The sequence below is a fragment of the Zonotrichia leucophrys genome, chromosome 2 (genome assembly GCF_028769735.1).
Source record: "Zonotrichia leucophrys gambelii isolate GWCS_2022_RI chromosome 2, RI_Zleu_2.0, whole genome shotgun sequence".
In the NCBI taxonomy this organism is placed as follows: domain Eukaryota; kingdom Metazoa; phylum Chordata; class Aves; order Passeriformes; family Passerellidae; genus Zonotrichia; species Zonotrichia leucophrys.
In genome coordinates, this window is record NC_088171.1 from 93,286,116 (window position 1) to 93,306,989 (window position 20,874).

A 20,874-nucleotide genomic window follows, 5' to 3' on the forward strand; every position below is an offset into this window, starting at 1 on the left:
GAATCTTCAAATCAATAAATTTATGTTTGAACTTCACACTACCTCATGCTATACTCTAACAGTAATCTCACTTTCATTTGCAGACAATCTTTTATGCTCTTTTACCACTCTCAGGAGGCTCAGACTGTTAATAGCTCTCAGGAACTTTGAGATACAATATTTGAAGAAAGATCAGCTGGGAAGTTGCCACCTGAACTTCATTTGTCAATCTTAGAAACTTATCTCAAATAGAAAGCACTTTTAAAATAAGGTCAAAACCTGTGAGGGTTTGTTATGAATTTATAAAAAGCTTAAAAAATTAAAAAAAGAAAAAAGATAAAAGAACAAAAAAGAGAAAAAAAGGTTGGAGGAAAAAATACATGCACTTTGGAGTCTACTGAATCCAAGATCCAGGGATTCTTTTAGACTTTCTCCATAGAAAGTATTACAAGTTCAAAAATAGCCTCCCAAGTTAAAACCAAATCATGATTGTCTTCTTAGGCTAGAGAGGAACTGACAGCTTTGCAGCAACCTGAGTTGCTTCAGGTCCTGAGGGTTGTAAGAATTCCCATTTTAAGACATGGCATATACTATTTTTAAGAAATAGTGAGGAGCTTCCATGGGACAACATTAATGGTAATCTTTTAATCTGAAGGTCATCAGTATTAGACATACTGGAAAATATTTTCAGCTTTTGCCTAAAGATCATCTTTTAAAAGGGTGTTAACAACATTCAGATTCTTTTAATAACCTCAGAATTCACTTTCACTGACAAGAGATGTGTGGGTGAACTTCGTCAAGATGGCATTTATTCTTTATGAAGAAGGAAATGTTGCTAGAATGTTCTCTAGACTCAAACTTCACAATTGCTTGCTGAAATAATTCAGCTCACATGAAGAAAAGTAGAGAATGAATGAACATATTAGAACTCCATAAATTTCTGTTAAATTCACAAGTATCTCATTTCAAGAGTACATGTTACATTAGTCAAGATTCTTAACCAACTGTCACCAAAAATTGAGTTAGCAGTAGAAAACAACAACCTCAGAGTTCAATGAAAGTATTTTTAGTGAAAATCATTATTGAATAAACTCATGTTAGGATTTGCTAGGATTTGTTAGGATTTGTTTATGTAAGCATAATAAGAGCCATAGGCACCCATAATAAAAAAAACAAAAAGTCCTTTACCCCACCCATATTTCCCCAGGTTAATTCTTGAAGCTAAGGAGAATACAGAATCTGCGCTTCACAGAGCAATAATAAACAGGATAAAAGGGCATGGTTTCTGTCTGTTATCAACTGATGTCCTTCATACTGCTAACTCAGTCATCTTTTCCAGGTCATCAACATCTACAAAAAAGCAGCAATAATGTCACTGTGGTTTTTCTATTTTTAACACCCATTACCTATACAGGAGACCCTGGGTTTGTGCCATCTGTGCAAGAGGTCACTGCTCCTATTATTTGTAAAACAAAAATGCAAAAAATCCTGAAAGCGTCTGGTTTCTGCTTCACTGCTGTTATTGCTTTTAAAACATACAACCATTTCAATTACAATATAAAATCAGAAACTTGTAAATTATAAAACAAAGAAGTCTTTAGACAGAGCAAATCACTCACCAGCTATTGTCACAATGCTTGGTTTCATAAAAGCACTGTGTACATACAAAACATTTGGAAATTCCCCTACACATTTTTGCTTCAGACATTTTTTTGAAGTGCATATGAAACATATCTTTCATGTCAATCCTAATTTCAGTCTTCCTTTATAATACAGGTTCAAACTTAACCCTTACAGAAGCAAGTCTGAGTTTATCAAAGTGCTGCAGGGTACTCAGAACCCAGCCCAGGGTTCAGCAACCCAGGACTGCAAAAAAAGCAGCTGCACTGTTGAGAAAATACATGTAAATTATTAACAAAATGAATAATTTTATAATCTGTTAAGAAAAAGTATTCTTTGTATGCAAGTCTGAAAGCTTTAGAAGAGAAAAAGAGGCATATTTATAAAACCTACCTTTAGGTGACAAGGAGGTTTTAGATAAATTTAAATGCTTCAGTCCCTTTGGAAGTTTGGCAAACTGGATGCTCAAAGATGACACACCTGTGGGGAAGCAAAGACAAAACAGATGTTTTCAGGTGAGCTCTGTGACCTCAGGTTTTCCCAGCAAATCTCAGCAGGGGCAAACTGCACCAGTGACACTTGAGAAGGAACTGCACTCACTGTGCAGGTGGGCTCTGTCATTTTATGAACCTCTTAATGATGTAATCAAGATCCCTGCTTTGCTAACCACTGAACAACAGATAGGAAACTTTGTTTTTAACCATCAGTAATCCTCCTTAATTAGTTTAAAAACTTCATAATACACATGTACTTTTGGGAAGGAGTCAAAGTGAAGCTCTTACACACACCAAACAGTCAGCATTTGGAAAATCTGGAAGCTTTATGTTTTAGGAAAAAAACTAAATTAAAAAATCTAAGTGCAAACTAAAACCCAACAATGGTGTTTCACACAAAACTTCAAACTATTTTTATTTTCTTTTAAAAGGAAGGGCTGTCAAGGCAAGAAAGGCACCCACATTAGCCAACATCATCCTCTTTTTCTGAGGCAAACCCTAAGAGCCTGAAACCTTTACCAAGTCATAATGACCACTTAACTCCCTTACAGCAGCCTGCAGGCTACCAGCCAGGACACAGGCTTGGAAATGGCAGAACTACTTGCAATTCCTAAAGAGTAAAAACCTATTAAGATGCTGAGACTGGACTACCTCAGCACAAATTCAACAAAAGAAGAAGACCATAAGAAGGCACTTTGCATTAAAGCCTTTACCCAGTGTGTCCAAGTTCCTGACGCCACAAATTTAATGCTCCATTTTAAGCAAAAGACGGATATTTGATTAAGAGGGTACATCCTAAATAACAATGCAACTAAGCCATGAAATATTTATTAGAGTAATAAATCAAGGTAGAAACTCCAGGCTTAACCTGAGGTGTGAAATACAGTTGTCTACAGCAATTCATTTGGAGAGAAAAGGGCACAGAGAAAGAGGGTAAAATCTTTTACTTGCTTGAAAACATAGTAAATTAAAAAGCTGATAACCTTTCCACATACACAGACATGGAACAGCCTGTGAAACTGTAGGTCACATACCTACATTTACTCTACCTACATTTATTTCTGCATTCTGTTTTACTTATCATTGATAATGGAGGAGGCAGCTACCTTGCAGATACTGTGGTAGGGTCTTTTTTTAATGCTCTTTGTAAAAGCATTGTATGCAACACCCATGCAGCTCAAAACAATACACACTTTTTTATTTATATTGATAAAGCATTAGACCCATGAGACCTTGGAATCATTTACTGTAAAGCACAAAGGTAGCCATATACCTTCACCAATTTTCAGCAAGAATGAATCAAATCATACTAACAGGATTTTCTTCCATAGCTCTATAAGGACAATCACTATCACTAAGGATGCAACAAATGTAATTTCTGCTGTAAACCATTTTTACTAAGACCTGTAGTAAATAGTTTTACCTCTCCATCTTTGTATTTAGCTAACAATCTGCAGGCTAATGGTTGTTCTAGCCAAGCGAAATAATTTTCACATCTTACTAGCATGGAGGTTAAGTTATAAGATAGGGAATCAGGTGCAGAAAACAAAAACTGCTTCTGGTTGCTCTGCCCCTTGAACACCCTTTAGATGACTCATTTTTGCTAATGGCTTAACAGAGATGACAGCTCACATGGCAGAAATGGAGTTAGCTGCATCCAGGCACACAGTTTGGAATTTGAGTACTACTAGGCTTCAGTAGGTTTGTTTTGCATTATTAACAAAATATGAGATTAAATTCTGATCCTAGTAGAGCCAAAAGTAAAGCTGCCATCACTTCAGTGTGCCGAAATTTTTACAGACAACATCGATAACAAACTTTTCAGGTATTAGTCTCATAAATATTGACAGTACCATAAAGGACAGCCAAAAACAAATTAAGAGACTGGTCTCAGTAAAAAAAAAAAAACACTGCATATAAACACTGTACTGTATTTGAACTGAAGACAGGTCCTATACTTTAGGTAAACTAAATCCACTTCCCATGCTGTTGGAATACAGACAGCTGCATTAATACGTAATAATATCATGCCTCAAGTTACTGGTACTCAGCAATATAAAATAGCTTAGTGCATGTTTGTGTTCATACAGGGTCCAATATGCTCTTCTCCAGAAAACAAACAGCTCTGTGATTTCCCTTATAACTGCAAAATAATCTGTTTCCAGTTCCTGCAGATGATTTTTCAAAAGGTATTTTCCAAAATCCATACATTTATATGAATCTCCACTTTAACTTGTGAAATCCTTCCTACCACCCCATTTTACCAAAGTCAAAATTACCTTGCATCCAGGGAATTTTCTTGAACTGAAAAGCTGCAGTATTTGCACATTACAATTATAATGAATTTCTAAGTACTCTGTAACCTATCTCATTCTAATGAAAAGGTCAAATCTTAATTGCATATTTGATAGGAGAGGATGAGATAATGAAAAAACCCTACTAATTTCTCCAAGTTGTAGTTTCTGCATTCCATTTTTGTTTTATACATGGATACTGTGGAATGGCTTGAATCTATAGGTGTGTTGCAAAGAAAGCACCCCCATGGATATGTTTGAAAAATGAAAAAAAGATTCCCTGCACCGTAGAGTACCCAATGTTCGGTCAATTGTTTTGCTTCCAGGATAAAAATGAGTTCCTTAGGAAAAAAAAAAACCCTTTCAAATAAAACAACCTAAATACACTTCTTCAAAAGCAGAATCAACAATGTAGCAGCCTTTTTTCCAGCTTGCAACAGAAATTTCTGTAAAATGCAGTAGGCCTGCAGCACATTGTAACAAAAACGCTCTTCAGCGGAGCACTGGCTTTCATGTGATGAGAATTCTTAACGAGGACAAGCAATAATCAGCAGGCAAGAGGTAATCAGAAGAGTTAAAGCAATTTGTGTGAACAATTTCAAATAAAAAAACTTCTCAGAATAGGTTAAAAACAAAACACTATCATGCTTGCTTCTAGTCAAAAGAAAAGTGATACAGGTGCATAAAGGAAGAAAACCACCTTCCTAGCTATTTTTCTTCTCACTGAACCAGCAAGAAAGAGACACCTACAAAATTCTGGGTTAAAAACATTCTGAGTCCATCAGGTTGTAATCAGAATGAACAGCTTTTCTATTTTGAATCATGACAGCAAAGAGAATAGAACATTTCCCCCAACAAACCAAATAAAACAAGAAAAGGTTCTCTGTGTAAAATTCTTATTTTTCTTCAGGCCCAACAGGAGCACAAGACAGTCTGATCCCAGAACAGTGTGTGCCTGGAATGCATTAAGTGAAGCAAATGGAAATCTCACATGGGCAACGCTGAAGGGTCAACTCCAGACTGAAAGAATGTAACCTTATTTTAAAAATAAATGCCTCTTGGGTGAAAAAAGAGTAGACAAGGGAGAGGAATGACTTGATATGTACTGAAATCATGCCTAGGGGTGCCTAGTCTGAGAAAAGCTGAGCTGTTCAGCTTGATTTTCCATCTTGTGGAGTTAACAGCACTTTGCTCCATAGGAATGCCAGTTATGCCAGTATTCTTGAACATCACCAAGACCTCACAACAGGGCAGGCCACGACAGAGCTGAGAAAAAGAGGTAATTTTCATACTGAAAAGAAATATGGCATTACAGCTGAAATAAAAATATAAAACCATCAGAAAAATGCAAACCAAAAAACAAAGTTGCCTTATGCTTCATCTTTCTACTGATTACACTGCTTTTAAAAAGGTACACCTCTTAAAAACTAGAGGGTTTTTTTAAAACAATCACTTTATTTTGTCTTCCTTTAAAATCCTGCATTGGTTTAGACATTTAAATATTTCTCAACACACCAACGGATATGCATAAGTCAAAAAGAATGGCAATTCTCAGTCATTTGTGAACAACAGAAATTTACAGCACCATTAGCATTAAACAATAACCTATTCTTCAGGCAAAGCTGAAGAATAACCCTCCCATTACATTTCTAGAAAGGGAAAAATGTAAATGTTACAGTACCTCTATCTTCAAGGGGATTGCTAGCAAGGTTGATCGTATGGAGTCCTGAGTTGGGATTATGGGCTAGGGCACTGGCTAGTTTCTGTGCAAAATCCCTGCAACAAAAAAAGAGGGAGAAGGAATCCTGTTATCTCCTCTGCCAACAGCACACACAAAGCTTAAAAGCATCAAGGGATTACTAGACACAAGTGGCCTTTGCAAGTGCAGAGCACGAACTGATTCCTCCTGGTTCTAAACAATGCTTATCTGGCTAATTTGCTATCTTTCACAGGGAGTCACTTTGTTATTTATTCATTCTGTGACCTAAGAGACCTGAAGAGTATACAATCAAAGACTAAAATGCTTTTGACAGAGATCTGAAGGTATAAAATAGGAGTTACACAGAATAATTCAAAACTTGACCACATCTTCCATCTCTCTGCATGCCACAGGATTTGGAGATGCACACCACCAGCTCCTTCACTTCAAGTCATCATCCTGCTCACCGGCAGCAGCTTTCTGCCAACAGTCACTCAGATGGGCTTTGCAGCATATCCAGAAGTATTTCTAACCTTTTAAAACAGCAGGAATAGCTCTCTCAAAGAGCAGCAGCACACTGATGAGCTGGTCTTTTGCTTCTTTTTACTGTGAGAAGCACCAAAGGGCACAACTGGCCGATCACAGCCCCAGCAATGGATCCAAAAGAGATGCAGAGTATCAGTTCTGTAACGCTGTCAACAGCCAGGCCAGGCAGCACAGAGAGCTTTAAAGCAACCTTAACCAACTATGGCAGGTTAATGCAGCAGCATGACCTCTCCTCAAAGCGACTTGAGAGGCAAGGGAGCACTGCCCTGCCTGCAAGCTCTGTGCTCCCACAGCACCAAGCTGAAAGCTAGCTTGGGCTTTGTCGCACACCACACTGTCACACTCTGGTAAAGACACATTTCTTGCATGAAGTCAGAAGGCTGATGTTTTATCAGCTCTAACACAAATCCTCCAACCTGTTCTCATACCAACTGAGAAGTTACGATGTGATAAGGGACTACACCTTCTGCAGGCGGTTGATAAAGTGAGGCTGTAACTTCAGTGCTCTTACTTCACCTAAGTTAGACGCCAAGATAGAAAGCAAAATGATGTCTTGAAATTCTTTTTCTCTCTCTGCCTTGAAGTATATTATTTCTTCTCCTGTAGGCCAATGGTGGAGAACTACCAAAATGCTCATTAACACTGCTCTCTTTCCTTTGAACACATCCTGCCTACCACAAAACTCTGTGCTCAGAACCACAGAGGAGGCAGCATCCTCTTCTAGTATTTGGAAAAGAAAGGAAGCTGAACAGCAACAGCCTCAATAGCTTTTGGTTATCTGAAGTTACAAACTTTACTGGAGTACAGGGATGCTCCAGGGAAGTTTAATTTCTCTTTGAAACCCTACGTCCTTCTGGGGCTAGAACTGGTTCCATGCAGATGCATGATGAAGGGCTGCCTTTAGGAAAAACACATTCTCTTCCTAAAATACAAGCAGCAAGTGAATACAAACACTCAACAAAAAGAACTTCTGGACTTGAAACCTTGCCACCTGACAGGCCCCAGGGTCTCCTGCTTTGCTACCAGCTGCTGCTGCAGAAGACTACAGATCTCCTGTAGGTCCTCAATGACATTTGCCAACACTGTGAAAATTCTCCAGCATTTCAAATGGTACTAGATGCCTGCCCTTAGGCATCTGAATCAAGCTCCTTATGTCCAGCCAAGAAAAATGACATTTTGAATTAAAAAGCAACAAACCCTTTCCTCCTGAGGAGCTTCCTCCTCTTCCTTTATCCCTAAGAGATTCTTGTCATTACAATACTTTGCCTATACCTCCAGGCTTGTTTGCAAACTCTGCTCCAGCTTTTGCCAACAATATAGGCAGGATTACCAGAGTCTTTTGGACAACTAGAGTGTGTGTGAACTACTCAGCAAAGGCACAGCAAAGTGACTTCCACCACAAAGCACTGGATTATCTATATTGGGCTCACAGGGCTCCAAGGCTCATTTTGGAAAAAATAATACAACAAATAACACACACTCCCTGTGCAATCTCTGCCATAAACAGAGGCACCTTAGCTCTGCTCATGGGGGAACATCTCTTCTCCTCCTTTGTTCATTATTTGCTTCAAGTCATAAAATCTGTTACTTCTTTTGGCTGCACACTTAGGAACAGAGCATGTGGTCTGTCTGAAACTTCCTAAAAAGCGTGAAGCTTAGTCTGTATGCATTACACAGCCATGCTTGGCTGAAACAAGCTTATTGAGGCTTGGAGGTAAAGCCCCAAAAAGATTCAATTCAACTATACATATGACAGACAAAGGATATTTCATCAAGGGAAAGAATACTACCAATCTGGCAATCTCAGACAAACAAAACAATTCCTTGAGATCTCTCTAGACAACATCCTTGTAACAGAAAAATAGAGGATGTGTGGGAGGAAGCAACACTGTTAGGTCTAAGGACATTGACAAGAAGGGAAAGATAAGACTCTACTTGACTGTCAAAGGCCCTCTAGGCCCTCAAAGACCATCAACAGGCACCTCTCTTGTTCCCCATGTGGCAGCTGGCCATTCCCTTTGGAACAGGGCTGCACAGGACAGTGTGAAAGGAGGCAGGGACATTCTGCATGCCAGCTTTCAGACAACATGGAAGTGCAACAAATAAACCACTTGCAACACCTTCTGCAAACAGGCCTTTGCAGACTGGAAGTCTGTCTTGCAGTTCCATGGAAATCACAGAATATCCTGAGTTGGAAGGATTGAGTCCAATTCCTGGTGCTGAACAGGACACCCCAACAACTCCACCATGTGTCTGAAACTGTTGTCCAAATGCTCCTTGAGCTCTGGCAGGGTTGGGGCCAGGCTGGCTCCCTGGGGAGCTTGTTTTAGCACCCAACCACCCTCTGGAGGAAGAATCTTTTCCTAATATCCAAGTCCTTGTCATTTAGCATCTCCCAACAGTGCAGGCCAAAGGCAGCTCCCACCACACCCAATCTGTGCCTGTCAGGCCAAGCTTCAAAGCCTGGCAGACACCAAAGCCCAGCCTAATCAATAAGCTGAGCTGCCCACACAGAAATCAGTATTTTGGTTATCACATATCGTCCCATTCCTCTAAAATGCCTCAGAGATTAACACTCTTTTCAAGCTTATTTTTTTGGGCCAGACTGAATGACTCTGCTCTCCCTGAAATCTAGACATCATGTATGTTAATTAAAACACTTACCAAAACATTAATGATTGCTATATGTATTGAAGCCTTCCAGGGGTATCTAAACTGCATCCTTTATGTGTGGTTAAAGCAATAGAAATAGGGATAAAATTTTCAAGAGCATCTAAACTGGAAAGCACAAATCTTATCAGACAGGGGCTTTCATTTGACATCCTGTTTTTCCCAACAGGAAGTTCACACTTCCCTAGTTCTGGGTCTTTATTACTGCTACTGCACAATAGTTTGCTGTTTCATCATTTGGGAGGATGACAAGTGTTTATGAGGCTGTGGCCCAAACCAAATCACAGAAATGAGTGGCTGGAGATAGAAAAGAACAGAATTATCTTAAACTGACTCTGCTGCAGGAAGAAATATGTTCTTGCAGCTGCTCAGGTTATTTCCTACAGCTTTACTCTTGGTAGGTCTTGCTTAACCCTGGTTTGGCATTGTACCACAGCTCATTAAAAATGACTGGTCTGTAAGCCATGGGAAGGAAGATAGCCAGCAACAACAGGGTCTCCTAGCAAACAGATATGAAAAATGGCAAAACTGACAAATGCATCCTTGGCAAAAACAGACAGTGTTGATCAGAACAGATACACACCAAGGCACAATGCCAAACACTCTGCATGTAGATGGAGACAGGAAAACCAAAGTCACAGGTTGATTATCTGTCAGGTCCTGTTAAACCTGAAAGCAGTTAATCCAACTGTGATAAATTAAGGTAGGCAATGTGCAAAGGTATTCAACATATCCTTTAATATTAATGATTATCACTAGATTTCAATGCACATACTGGAAAACAAGATTAAAACCAGGAGCTTATGTTTGAATGACAGCTATTTAAGGCAGTGCACTAATGATCAGAAAGTTCCCATATTATTCCAAACTCGACCTCAAATTTCTTGTGTCATGTAGGCAATTTTCTTTCAAAGGCATTTCAATGCGAAGTGAACTTTAAAAAGGAGAAAAAGACTCCAATAATGGAAGAGGAGACAATGTAAGGCACACCAAATATCTCCACTGTGCTTGTTTCCCTCTATTTGTAATTCTGCATAGTGTTCTGCTTCTCCCACCTTTACACTGCTTTTTTAATTTAAAAATAATTCATTAGCTCTAGAGTTTATCTTGTCTGCATTGTCTTGGACACTACCCTAAGATTAAAACAAGCACTGCAAGTATAACCTAGCACAGCTGGAAGTAACTTGAACTTTGCTTCTGTTTCCTGTGAAGGGGGAAAAAAAGCAAATACCTAGTAACTACAACTTCCTGTATTTAAAACATATGCAAGGATTTAATTGTATGGCTTATTCCTGCGTATCTTCCTTCTAAGTCTATGGCAAGCCATTAAACTTACTGATCTACTTTCTTCAAAAGAGTTGTTAATGTAGAAGTCCTGTTATATTTGAGCAGACAGCAATCCACATTAAGGTAACACAAACTCATTTGGAAATGAAACAACAGCAATGTGATATGGCATATGGAATAGTATGGGGTTTTTTAACAAAAACCACTGTTTTTTAAACGATAAAAAGGTGTTGATACTTCTATTGGACCCATATCTGGGAGAGGAACACTAGGAGCCAGTTTAAGGTTTACGCTCTCTTTCAATCACTTTGCTCTACTTAGCCCAACTTTCCAGGCAGAATCCTAAAATACATCAGTTGAAAGGGATTTCCTGGACATACAGACCCTCTGGAAAATCTGATAAAAAGCTTGTGACTAGAGGCTCCTCAGAACTAGATGACATTGAGCACAGCTTTTTTAATGCTTATTCTGGCTAACATACACCACACATCCTTTTAGTGGGAGCAAGCAGCACCTGAAGCGACATTGTGAAGGAATTACTTACGTTCTAAGCCCGGCATTCTCTAATACCAGCTCTTCCAAGCGACTGGACCTACTCACCACTCGCAGTATCTGCTCACAGAGATCAGTGGACTGCCACAGAAAAGACAGAACAGAGTTAAAGAACACAAACACGGAACAGACAGTTATCGAGTTAAGCTGTACATTGTAATGGGATCCAGGCCACAACCATCTTCTTGTTATACATAAATAGGAAGTAAAAATACCAGAAACATTCAGAAAAGTGAACAGAAGACTACTGGAAAAGACTTAAGAGAAGCAGGAGGCAGACTAAAAGCAAGTAACTAATGAATCAGGCTTCCTAACCAAAAGGGGCAGAATTTTTATAATGACAGTGAAAATCTAAATCATGTGGTTAAGGAAAATCTCTCACTCAATTTTAAAAGAAATCTTATTCATATGCATACAAGTCCTGTAAAACAAAGTGGTAACTAGTGCAAAGGAGAATAAAGCCTGACCAGGAATGACAAGGCAAACAAACAAACACCCAAAAACCTCGGGAGCAAAAATACCCTAGCAAGAGAGATCCTCCAAAGGCTCCCTAGGACTAGTGGTTAAGGGCCAGTATATTTGAGTATGAATCCTTCCAGCCTATGGAGAAGCAAATCCCATCTCATGTTCTTTCTGTGGTTGAATTCTAGAATTTGCATGGATATTTGCAAGTGCCATGAACAAAACATGACAACAAAAGAGTTTGTTTGCTCTGCTCATTCAGATAGAGAGAGAAAACCGTAATCATTCAAAAGCCATGCAATGAACTCTGTACATCATCACCTTTTATTATAAAGTTTTATTTTGCTTCTGGATTTGACTTTTCTTTTTCCCCCTAGAGCTCATACTAACCAGAATTCATGTGATATCCAAAGCTGAATTTCAGTCATGATCATAAAGTGCTGAAACTATTCTATTACCTGCCTTTAAAGACTACAATGTGACATTCATACCTGGGGTATCTTTGTCTCTAATGACCATCTGACATTTTCTAGTTTGTGTATTTTTTAGGGTTTGGGTTTTTTTTGTTTTTTTACTTTTAAACTAACTGAATGTTCAAAAAAACCCACTCTAAACAAAACAAATCTGCTCTACCACTCACGTAAAATCTTACTAATCCTTTATGCGGTAAAGGTTGACAATTTTTGGTGAAGACTGTCTACTCAGCCATCTTCCCAATGCTTTCTTTACCATCCATGGTGGAACAATTCAGAATATTATCACAACATTTCTACAGTAGTGTGACAGCAAGTGGAAAGTTTCATGCCTGTACTGTAAAATCAATGTGGGTACTGTGCATCAAACACAATGCCAGAGTGGGACTCGTGAAACACAATGCACTCGATGGCCTCCGGACATGTCTGACCTCATAGTGACCCTTGGCAGGGCTCTTAGGGCATGGATTTACTGCCCAACAATCTCCATTTTCCTCTTTTTTGACTTAATAATTCAATGTGTGGAAGATAAGAGGTTGGGTTTTTTAAGTATCTGATGCATTTCCTAGACTGACTAAGTTTATTTGTTTTCCACAGCAAAGCTACTAAGAAAAAACCCCAAAATATTCACATAAATATATCTCAGATAGATAACATGGCCAGGTTTTGTTCTAAACAAACTACACCAGCCAGTCTTCTAACTAAGCAAACTATCTCATTTCATTGAAGCAGAAACTGATTAATTGCATTGTACCTTTTAACAATGTTGATTTTAACAGCAAACTACAACAGCACTAAAAATACCACCACCTTCCTTCTGTGCATAATTTTGAGAGAGATCTCCCAGCAGGAAAGAAGTTTTTTTGCCTACTCTTTTGCCAAGAATCACATAAGATCCTACTGAATTTCCATTGGAAACGACAGCTTAGCAATATAATAGCTTAGCAATATAATGGCATCCATTTAAACAAGAGGAAATGTAACATTAATTTTTAAAGGCAAAAGCTTCTGGAGGCAAGCATAAAAGCAGTTTCTCAAGCAAACCACTAACTCCACCTGTGACTACAGTCTTTGGGAGAAATAGCATATTTTGACATATTTAAATTGTCACTGAATTACTGCTTTTCTTGGCCCTTTTTTCAGTAGTCCAACTTGTTTAAACATGCTCTCTTTTTGTTTTTAGCAATGAAAACTGATATGGAAAAATACTGGTGGCGCATATCAGTGTTTTGGAAAACTGGGAGAGAAAATAATCAAGTTAAAATGAAAATTGCACAGAAAAAATGTGCTTTATCCAGGAAAAAATCCACATAATCTTGGCCTTTTCTCTTCACCTCCAAAAGTAACTAAGATTTCTGGCTGCTTTGAAGTTACTTTCCAATCAGTCACATAATATTGTCCGGGGGAGTCAGCAATGCCTAATTAAGTTTTATAGGCTACTACTATCAACCAACAAAGTTTTCAAACTATATGATTTGAAATTTGACAAGACCAGATTCTCAGCAGTGTTTTTATAGTGCTAACTGACTATCCAACAGTTTATAATTTTCTGATACAATTCCAGGAAAAAAAAATTGGCCATAGATTGCCCAGTTGTATTTGCTAAAAATATTTCACTTTAAAAAATGTAACAGTATCCTTTAAAACACAGCACAGCCTGGTAGAAGCAGATATATTGTTTCAATTTATTACTTACTAATTTCAGATCCTTGGAGGACAGCTTTGTAAACCACTGATTATACTCCAGAGCAGCAACTATAGGTATTAAGTCTCTAGAAAAGAAAAACACTTTTACACACATTTCATATAACTGACATTTGAAACAATCTCCTAAGTGTTCTTCCACATCACATTCCCCATAGTTTTGCAATGCTAATTGCCTACCATCCCCATTACAGAAAGCTTTTCATTCTAAAAAACAGCAGCTGCACATCTCCCTCTTATTTTAATAAAAATTTCTGACTGGACAACTAGCATCCATTCTAGTATGAATTTTTAAATCAGGAATTTGTCTGGGCTGCCATTCCTACTTTTAGCATAACTTTTTCTTCAGCCTGTGACATGTTTAAGCCTCTTAATCACCTCTAATTATAATTTAGCATGACGCTAAAAAGCTTTTTGGCAGTCTGATGATTTAATAGAATTCCATGACTGAATGCTTCTAGAGAACGCCACCTTGTCTCATCTCTTATAGTTAAATTCCCCCAGGAAATAGGAGACCTGCAACAGGATAATGCAACATTCAGCACAAACCCTCCTTAATTGTGAAAGGGATTTCACAAATGAAATTCTAAATTATTCCCATTTTCTTCACTCCAAGCCTCTTAACGTGATCTGCTCTCCCTGTGTTAGGTTTCTCCAGCAGCAGGCGTTGATGAATGTCACATCTGCACGCTCCCCCCAGCAGATTCATTCATCAAGCACTATCACACCATTTAACATTGCAGCACTCTGATCAGTTTGGTGCTGCATATTAAACACTCACATACACCTACACAGAGGCTTAACAGCTCCTTAGAAAGTCCTTGTGTCTTCATAATGAAATAAAGAGCTGTAACATACACAAACTAACTCATCAAACCAGCAAACCAGTGCCATTCAAGCCTGTTTTTCTAGGGAGAATTTTTAAAGTATTGGCTTTGATGAGCTAGTCCAACCCTGCCCGATCCTTCATTCAGGACATACGCAGGTACACGGGTCTGCACTTAACATGCAGCACCCTTCTCCCATCTTCTTTTTATTCTTCCCCTCCTACAGTTTTTCCTCTGCGAACACGCAGACACTTTGGGGAGATTGTTAAACACACAGGAAAGCCAGGAGACAAGGCGACATCACGTGGACAAGCAATCCATGGGCTATATTGGGAACTGCAGTAGCTACATTTGGAAGTACAAGCATCACTAAGGTAACAGATTTGAAGGTGCAGCATTTTGCAGCAAAAGGCTGTAGCTCACCAACTGAGAAGCTCATGCAAATAGACATTTTCACACTCCTGCAAAGGAACTAGTGTGGGGTGCCCTTCGAGGATTTAAGCCATCTTTCCATCTTGTTCACAGCACACATCACATTGTGTGGTGAATTCGTTTCCACAAGCAAAGCAGAGAGTTAGCAGCTTCATCGAGTGTATAGATTTATTTCTGTCCCCCACGTTGTTTTTGCTCCTACACAAACACACACCACACACACACACTTCATCTCCATGTAAAGCAATAACTAACTGCAGAAATGTTAGGTGAGAAAAAATAACAACCCAGAAGTACTTCCCCCTTAGGCTGGGCAGGCAGGAATCTTTCTATGGAGTATGGAATGCCCACAGACAGAGAGGTCTGCTTCCTCCCTCTGTGGTTCCCTGGTAAGATGACTAAGGTGGTAATGGATTTGCAGCTTTGATGCCTCCCTTGCCACTGCCTTTGCCTTGGAAGTGGAATGAATGTACGAGCAATTTTTCAGGTGAAATTTGGGTTTGTTCATGCAGCAGTAACCAGGCAGCACAGCTGGGCACACAGTGGACAGGCTGGCGCTGGTGGAGCAGAGTTGGTCATGCTGTGGAGCACCACCTCCAAAAGCAGCAGAAGGTACCACGAGCATTTGTAGGTCAGCTGTCAGCAGCAGCCCAGTTCCTCAAAGGAACAGCAGGACAATGATTGGGGATCACCAACTGCAAGTGTTCACACTGCCAGGGAGCTGGTAAGGCAGCTTGGAGGGCTGGCAAGAGCTCAGGAACTTCTGGACAGGAGAGTGGCTGCAGACAGAGCTTGCCTGAGGCTGTGCCTTTCTCCCCCTTCCTTCTGTGGCTCGGGAGAGAAATGGCTGAAGGACAGACAAGGGGTGCTCAGTCTCGGGGGCAGAGCTGTGACACTTTCAAGAAATACTTAAAGAAGAGAACTTGCAAATCAGCTGGGCTGATTTATTTTAAAATATTCCTGTCCAGCTGCAATGATGTTTCTTGAATAGTTTAATCTTCGGTGGTATCCAAGGCCTGTTTGTTCAAACTCCCGTCATGCCTGGGACCTCCACAAACACCAAGTGCTCCCCTCCACACATCTCTTTCCCTACTCTCAACATTCCTGCAGACAGTGGAGTCCCTGCCTGTTCTGCAAGCAGCTGTACTTATTGGCTATAAACTTTGCTTTATCAAATTCTACCATCTGATTTTAAGGGAAGACTTTTTTTTGTTCCAGTTTCTGAAGGTGCTTCTGACCAGTGGGTCAGAAGGGTCCCCTTCAGGAATTTACCTCTAATCCTTCTCTTGCTTTAAGCTCATTTAACCCCAATATTCTTGCTATCGAGTTTTTCTATTCAAAATTATATATTGCTTGATTCATTTTATTCTATTGCAGTCTAGATGTGGTTTTAACAATAACCTGAATTCTTTTTCAATATGGCATGAAAGAAAGCTAAGAACCAGTTACAAAAGCAGGGCATTCTCATAACTTTCCCTCACTGAGTTACATTGAGATGTTCACACTAATTAAAATTGCGATCCAGAATAAAGTAGTATTTATAAAAGATAAATCTGTGCCATCTTAAAATAAAAACAAATTCTGTACTTCTGGAATGCAGACAATCTCTCCAAGCCTCAACAAGATTCCAGTGCATCTAATGCTTTCACATTTTTTCAACATCCCAGTCCCCCTGTGTATTTCAGATGGCAAGAAATCTCAACAGCACAATGAAAAAAATCTAAACAATTACATTTTTTTTAAACTTTTTTGAATGTCCAAATAAGCTAAAACATATGCAACACAGATGAAGATCATGCAACCGTATCAAATAAGCCCTTTTTCACTTTGGGTCTTTTTTTTTTAACAATTATATGGTTCACAACACAACATAGCTCCAGATAAAACCTTGGAAGTCATGTTCCCATGCAGCAAGCCATGCTGTGATGCTCTGGGAACTTAAAGTCATATATAATTCATGCCATCTTATGTTGACCTTTAACTGAAATGCTTTACTTGGAAAAACACAAATTGTTTATTTTTGCAATGCATAGCCCTGTATTTAGAGAACTGAGGCACTTGTCCTACCTTGCTTCAGAGCTGCTACACAACATAAACTATATAGGTTCAGCAACCTCAAAAATTAGGTGAATGAGATATACAACAGCCTTTCAAAATCCAAAAGAATAATGACATACTGTGACTTTACGCAGTAAATTCACAGCAGTTCCACGGTCTTAAATATATTGGAAAATGCTTACAAACATTCTTGAATTGACTGGGATTTCAATTCCTAATTTGTATTTTTAGTGAATAACAAGGGTTTGGCTTTTTTAAAATTTTCATCGTGAAATTTCAATCCAAAATGTTCTTAATTCAGTCCTCAACATGTAGATGTTCTCATCACAAGATAGATTCCATAGCATCTAAATGGCTCCAAAATAGATTTGAATCTTAGGACTTAGACAATCTTAAAGCACTTAGAAAAGACTTTGCTTAAGAGCACAAACACATTTCTTCAGCAATTTTGTAAGGTATATTTTAATGAAAATATCTTCTAAAACAACATGCCCCATTATTTCATTTTCTGGAAGCCAAACTCATTTGCACCTGTTGAGATATTCTAAATATTTAAAACAATTCTACCTACTCTTTCCTAATGAATTGTTCAAACATGTAATATCCATTGAGGCTGTGTATCTGTAGGTCACTTTCTCAACAATGTCCCACAGTCTTCTCATCACTTCCTCTTGCAATAAATGTTTAAGGCATCGTTAAGTTTTTGCTCCAAATTTGCTTGTGCTTAATAGTATTCCTCCCCTTATCCTCTTTCAGCAAGGCTTAACCAAGGAAAGAATCTTTGGCTACATCTGCCACACACCAGCTGCAGCCCTGTAGTCTTGAGTTCCCTCTGAGTTGGTCAACACAGACACTGCTTGGTAACTTTGCCAAGGGATTCACTGCAGGCTGTGACAATGTGGCACAGAAAATGAGCTAAATCTTTGAATGGGACATTTGCAAGTTCACACATCAGATAGCTTAAACCTGTAAAGAATGCTGCGGCAAAATACTTTTATTTACCTACCTCCATGTCAAGCCTTTCTGCTATGATATTTTAACATTGTATCTATGGCAGATCCTTAATTCTTTCACTGGTTTCTCCCAAAGAAACAAATGCTTTCTCAATCTTATTTACACTTTCTTAAAATTTTCAGTTTCCTTCGTATAATGACAAATTTTAGTTAAGCTTCCCTCCCATTTTCTCCTACTTGTAATATCTCCAAATTCAACTTTCTCAGAATCCAATTTTCTCAGCCAGCTAAATTCAGTAAACTAAACACAACACTTAGCTAGGCTTCACCATCTCACAGCAAAATTACCCTCAATTAGTTCCTTTCTGGAAGTACATATTTTTGATAGCATCTATTATAAGTGAAGAGACAACTGGCTGGAATTCAGTTGAACAACTTAAACCTTCTACTGACTTGCTGACAAAAATTAATTTCCTTTACTGTGTACACCATGAGAAAAAAGATTCTGCAGAAGTCAAGACTTCATAATTTCCTTTTTTGCTTTGCTCACCAGATGTAGATGCATGTTTTATCTGCTGAATTTGAGCTCTTATATCTGCCATCACAGGAAAAGTATCTATCCTCTAACTTTTTGGATTGCTTCCAATAAGAAAATATATTTATCTCCTCCAGCTCCTGAATGAAATGAGGTTTCCATGGGGCTTTGGTGCAAAAACAGCAGCTTTGTGCTGAAAACCTAAAATGCTACAGATGGTAATTTCACAGTAACAGCTATGGGGCCATCCCACTTGATCAGTATTAGCATGATTACTGCACATGGTTTACCTGTGGTCAAGGTGGCTGAAGTCTTGCAAATTCAACTCTCTGGTATCTTGTGTCAAATAAATCGTATCAACATCCTGTTAAAAATACAAAAGCAAATACCCCTTTACAGAACTGTAGTGGGGTGGTTTTTGTCAAGCACTATGGATTTACCTGTTCTTTCATCATTAGTACAGGTAGCTGAAAAGAGCTTCAGAACAAGACAAGCACTTACCCACTGCACTTCCTCTCTGTAGGGAAATCCGAGCCAGTCACAAACACAGGCATACATCTGTGAAAAGCCTCCTACAAACAACCCAAGAGACTCTTTAACACAGTAGTCACACAAGCAAACAAATGTACATCTAAAAGGACACTTCAATACTTAAAGATCCAGTTTTTAAAACTCACTCTCTTTTTCTCTCAGAAGACTATGCATTGTCCTTATGAAAGGAACAGAGACTATCCTATCTTCACGTGGTAAGTTGCAAGAAAGCTTAATATAGTGCCTTCACCTACCAATCAGAAGTCTGCCTCATACTAATTACACCTTAAAACTAATTACACCTTTACAAGCTTCTGCCCAAAATAGAATTAAACTTCCTGACACTGCAATTCCAGCCCTCTTTTACATTTGAGCATTTAAATTCGTTCTCACCACAAGGTCCAAGTTCTGCCACAGTCTGACTGTCCCACAGGGCCTGGAGATTAGCCAGTCTTTCTGAAGGCTCCATAGTTACTTTTTTCATAATCCTCCTAGATGGAAAAGAGCGGGGAAAACATCATTCATGGCTTTGAAAGTATTTTTAAACACGTAAACCTTTTTATTTTAAGAGCATTTTAAAATGAGTGCATAGGAAGAATTCCTGTTTTTAATACAACCCACTTTGCTTCCTAAAAGGCACACATACCATTATGCAGCACAGCAGGAGTAACAGTCATTCATTCATTCATTCATTCTTTCTTTTGATTAACCCTGTGACAACTGGAGCAACTAAATCCTTTTGTATTGCAGGATCACTCCACGTAAGGAGGTTTGTGGCCCTCATCTGACACCAGGACACCCAAAGTAGGGAAGAGACATGGTATTAATGGCTACCCTGAAACCACTGCTGTATAGACACTGCAGAAATATGCACCATGCTATTATGCAGAAATAGCACCATGGTGCAAAGAGCTGAGCAGTTCCATGTGGCCTCTAGGCTGCACTCTTAATATCCAGCTCCAATCTTTGTAATTTGGTATCAGTTTTCTTCCCTAGACAGACAAGAAACACAGTACCTTCCTACATTTTAAGAAATAAAATTATCTGGTTTTCTGAATGACAAGACTGACTCATAAACTATAGAATTTATGAGGTGTCTGAGGGGGTAGGAAGTGGAGTAGAAGAGAGTTAATAAGCAATACAACTGGATAAATCTCTTCCCTCCTTTGTTGCCTGATCTGGTCCTCTATCATCTACACAATGCCAATGCCTTCATTTTGGAAAACTTATCTGAGAGCAAGAAATTTGATTTCTTTTCTGGGAAACAAGCACTCCATAGAGCTACCCACTGCTCCAGCAATGTTCTCAAGAAAACCCACAGAAAACATATAGAGAGTTCAAGGCCTTCACAAACAACCAGAGAAACAAACAGTCTTGCAACACTCTTTATTCTTTTTGTCTACATTTCTCACATTATTACTGAGATTTTATAGCAACCCTCCTCACAAACATTAAGTTGATGTTCATGTTTTTTGAAAGGAGACCTCAATCTCCCCTAAGACAGTAACTACACTGCCCAAGAGGAAAACTGGAAGTGAGAAAAAAATGAAAACAAAAAAAAAAAAAAAGAAACTGCCATCTAGAGTTTATGAACTTGATTTCCTACTCCACCTACAGAAAAGGTGAATAATAAAGACAGGCACCCAAAATAAAACATGTAAGTTTAGCCTAATCATTCGCATCTAGAGTCTGTTACTAAAGTTCACATATAAAAATCAACATATCTGGGAAAACACTTTTCCACAGCTCTTTTTTTCT

General features: G+C 38.7%; 1 protein-coding gene across 4 annotated transcripts in view; it reads right to left on the bottom strand.

The window, feature by feature from the left end:
* Window positions 1-20,874, bottom strand: part of CARMIL1 (capping protein regulator and myosin 1 linker 1) — a 190,616-nt gene that overhangs the window by 83,189 nt on the left and 86,553 nt on the right. For all 4 annotated transcript variants that reach the window (XM_064705708.1, XM_064705711.1, XM_064705709.1 and 1 more), the window contains exons 6-12: window positions 19,510-19,607; window positions 19,087-19,157; window positions 18,876-18,949; window positions 13,773-13,848; window positions 11,134-11,222; window positions 6,069-6,163; window positions 1,993-2,079 (exon numbers count right to left, since the gene is read on the bottom strand). In XM_064705708.1, coding sequence (XP_064561778.1) covers window positions 1,993-2,079; window positions 6,069-6,163; window positions 11,134-11,222; window positions 13,773-13,848; window positions 18,876-18,949; window positions 19,087-19,157; window positions 19,510-19,607 — 590 coding nt within the window. The remainder of the gene's footprint in view (window positions 1-1,992; window positions 2,080-6,068; window positions 6,164-11,133; window positions 11,223-13,772; window positions 13,849-18,875; window positions 18,950-19,086; window positions 19,158-19,509; window positions 19,608-20,874) is intronic.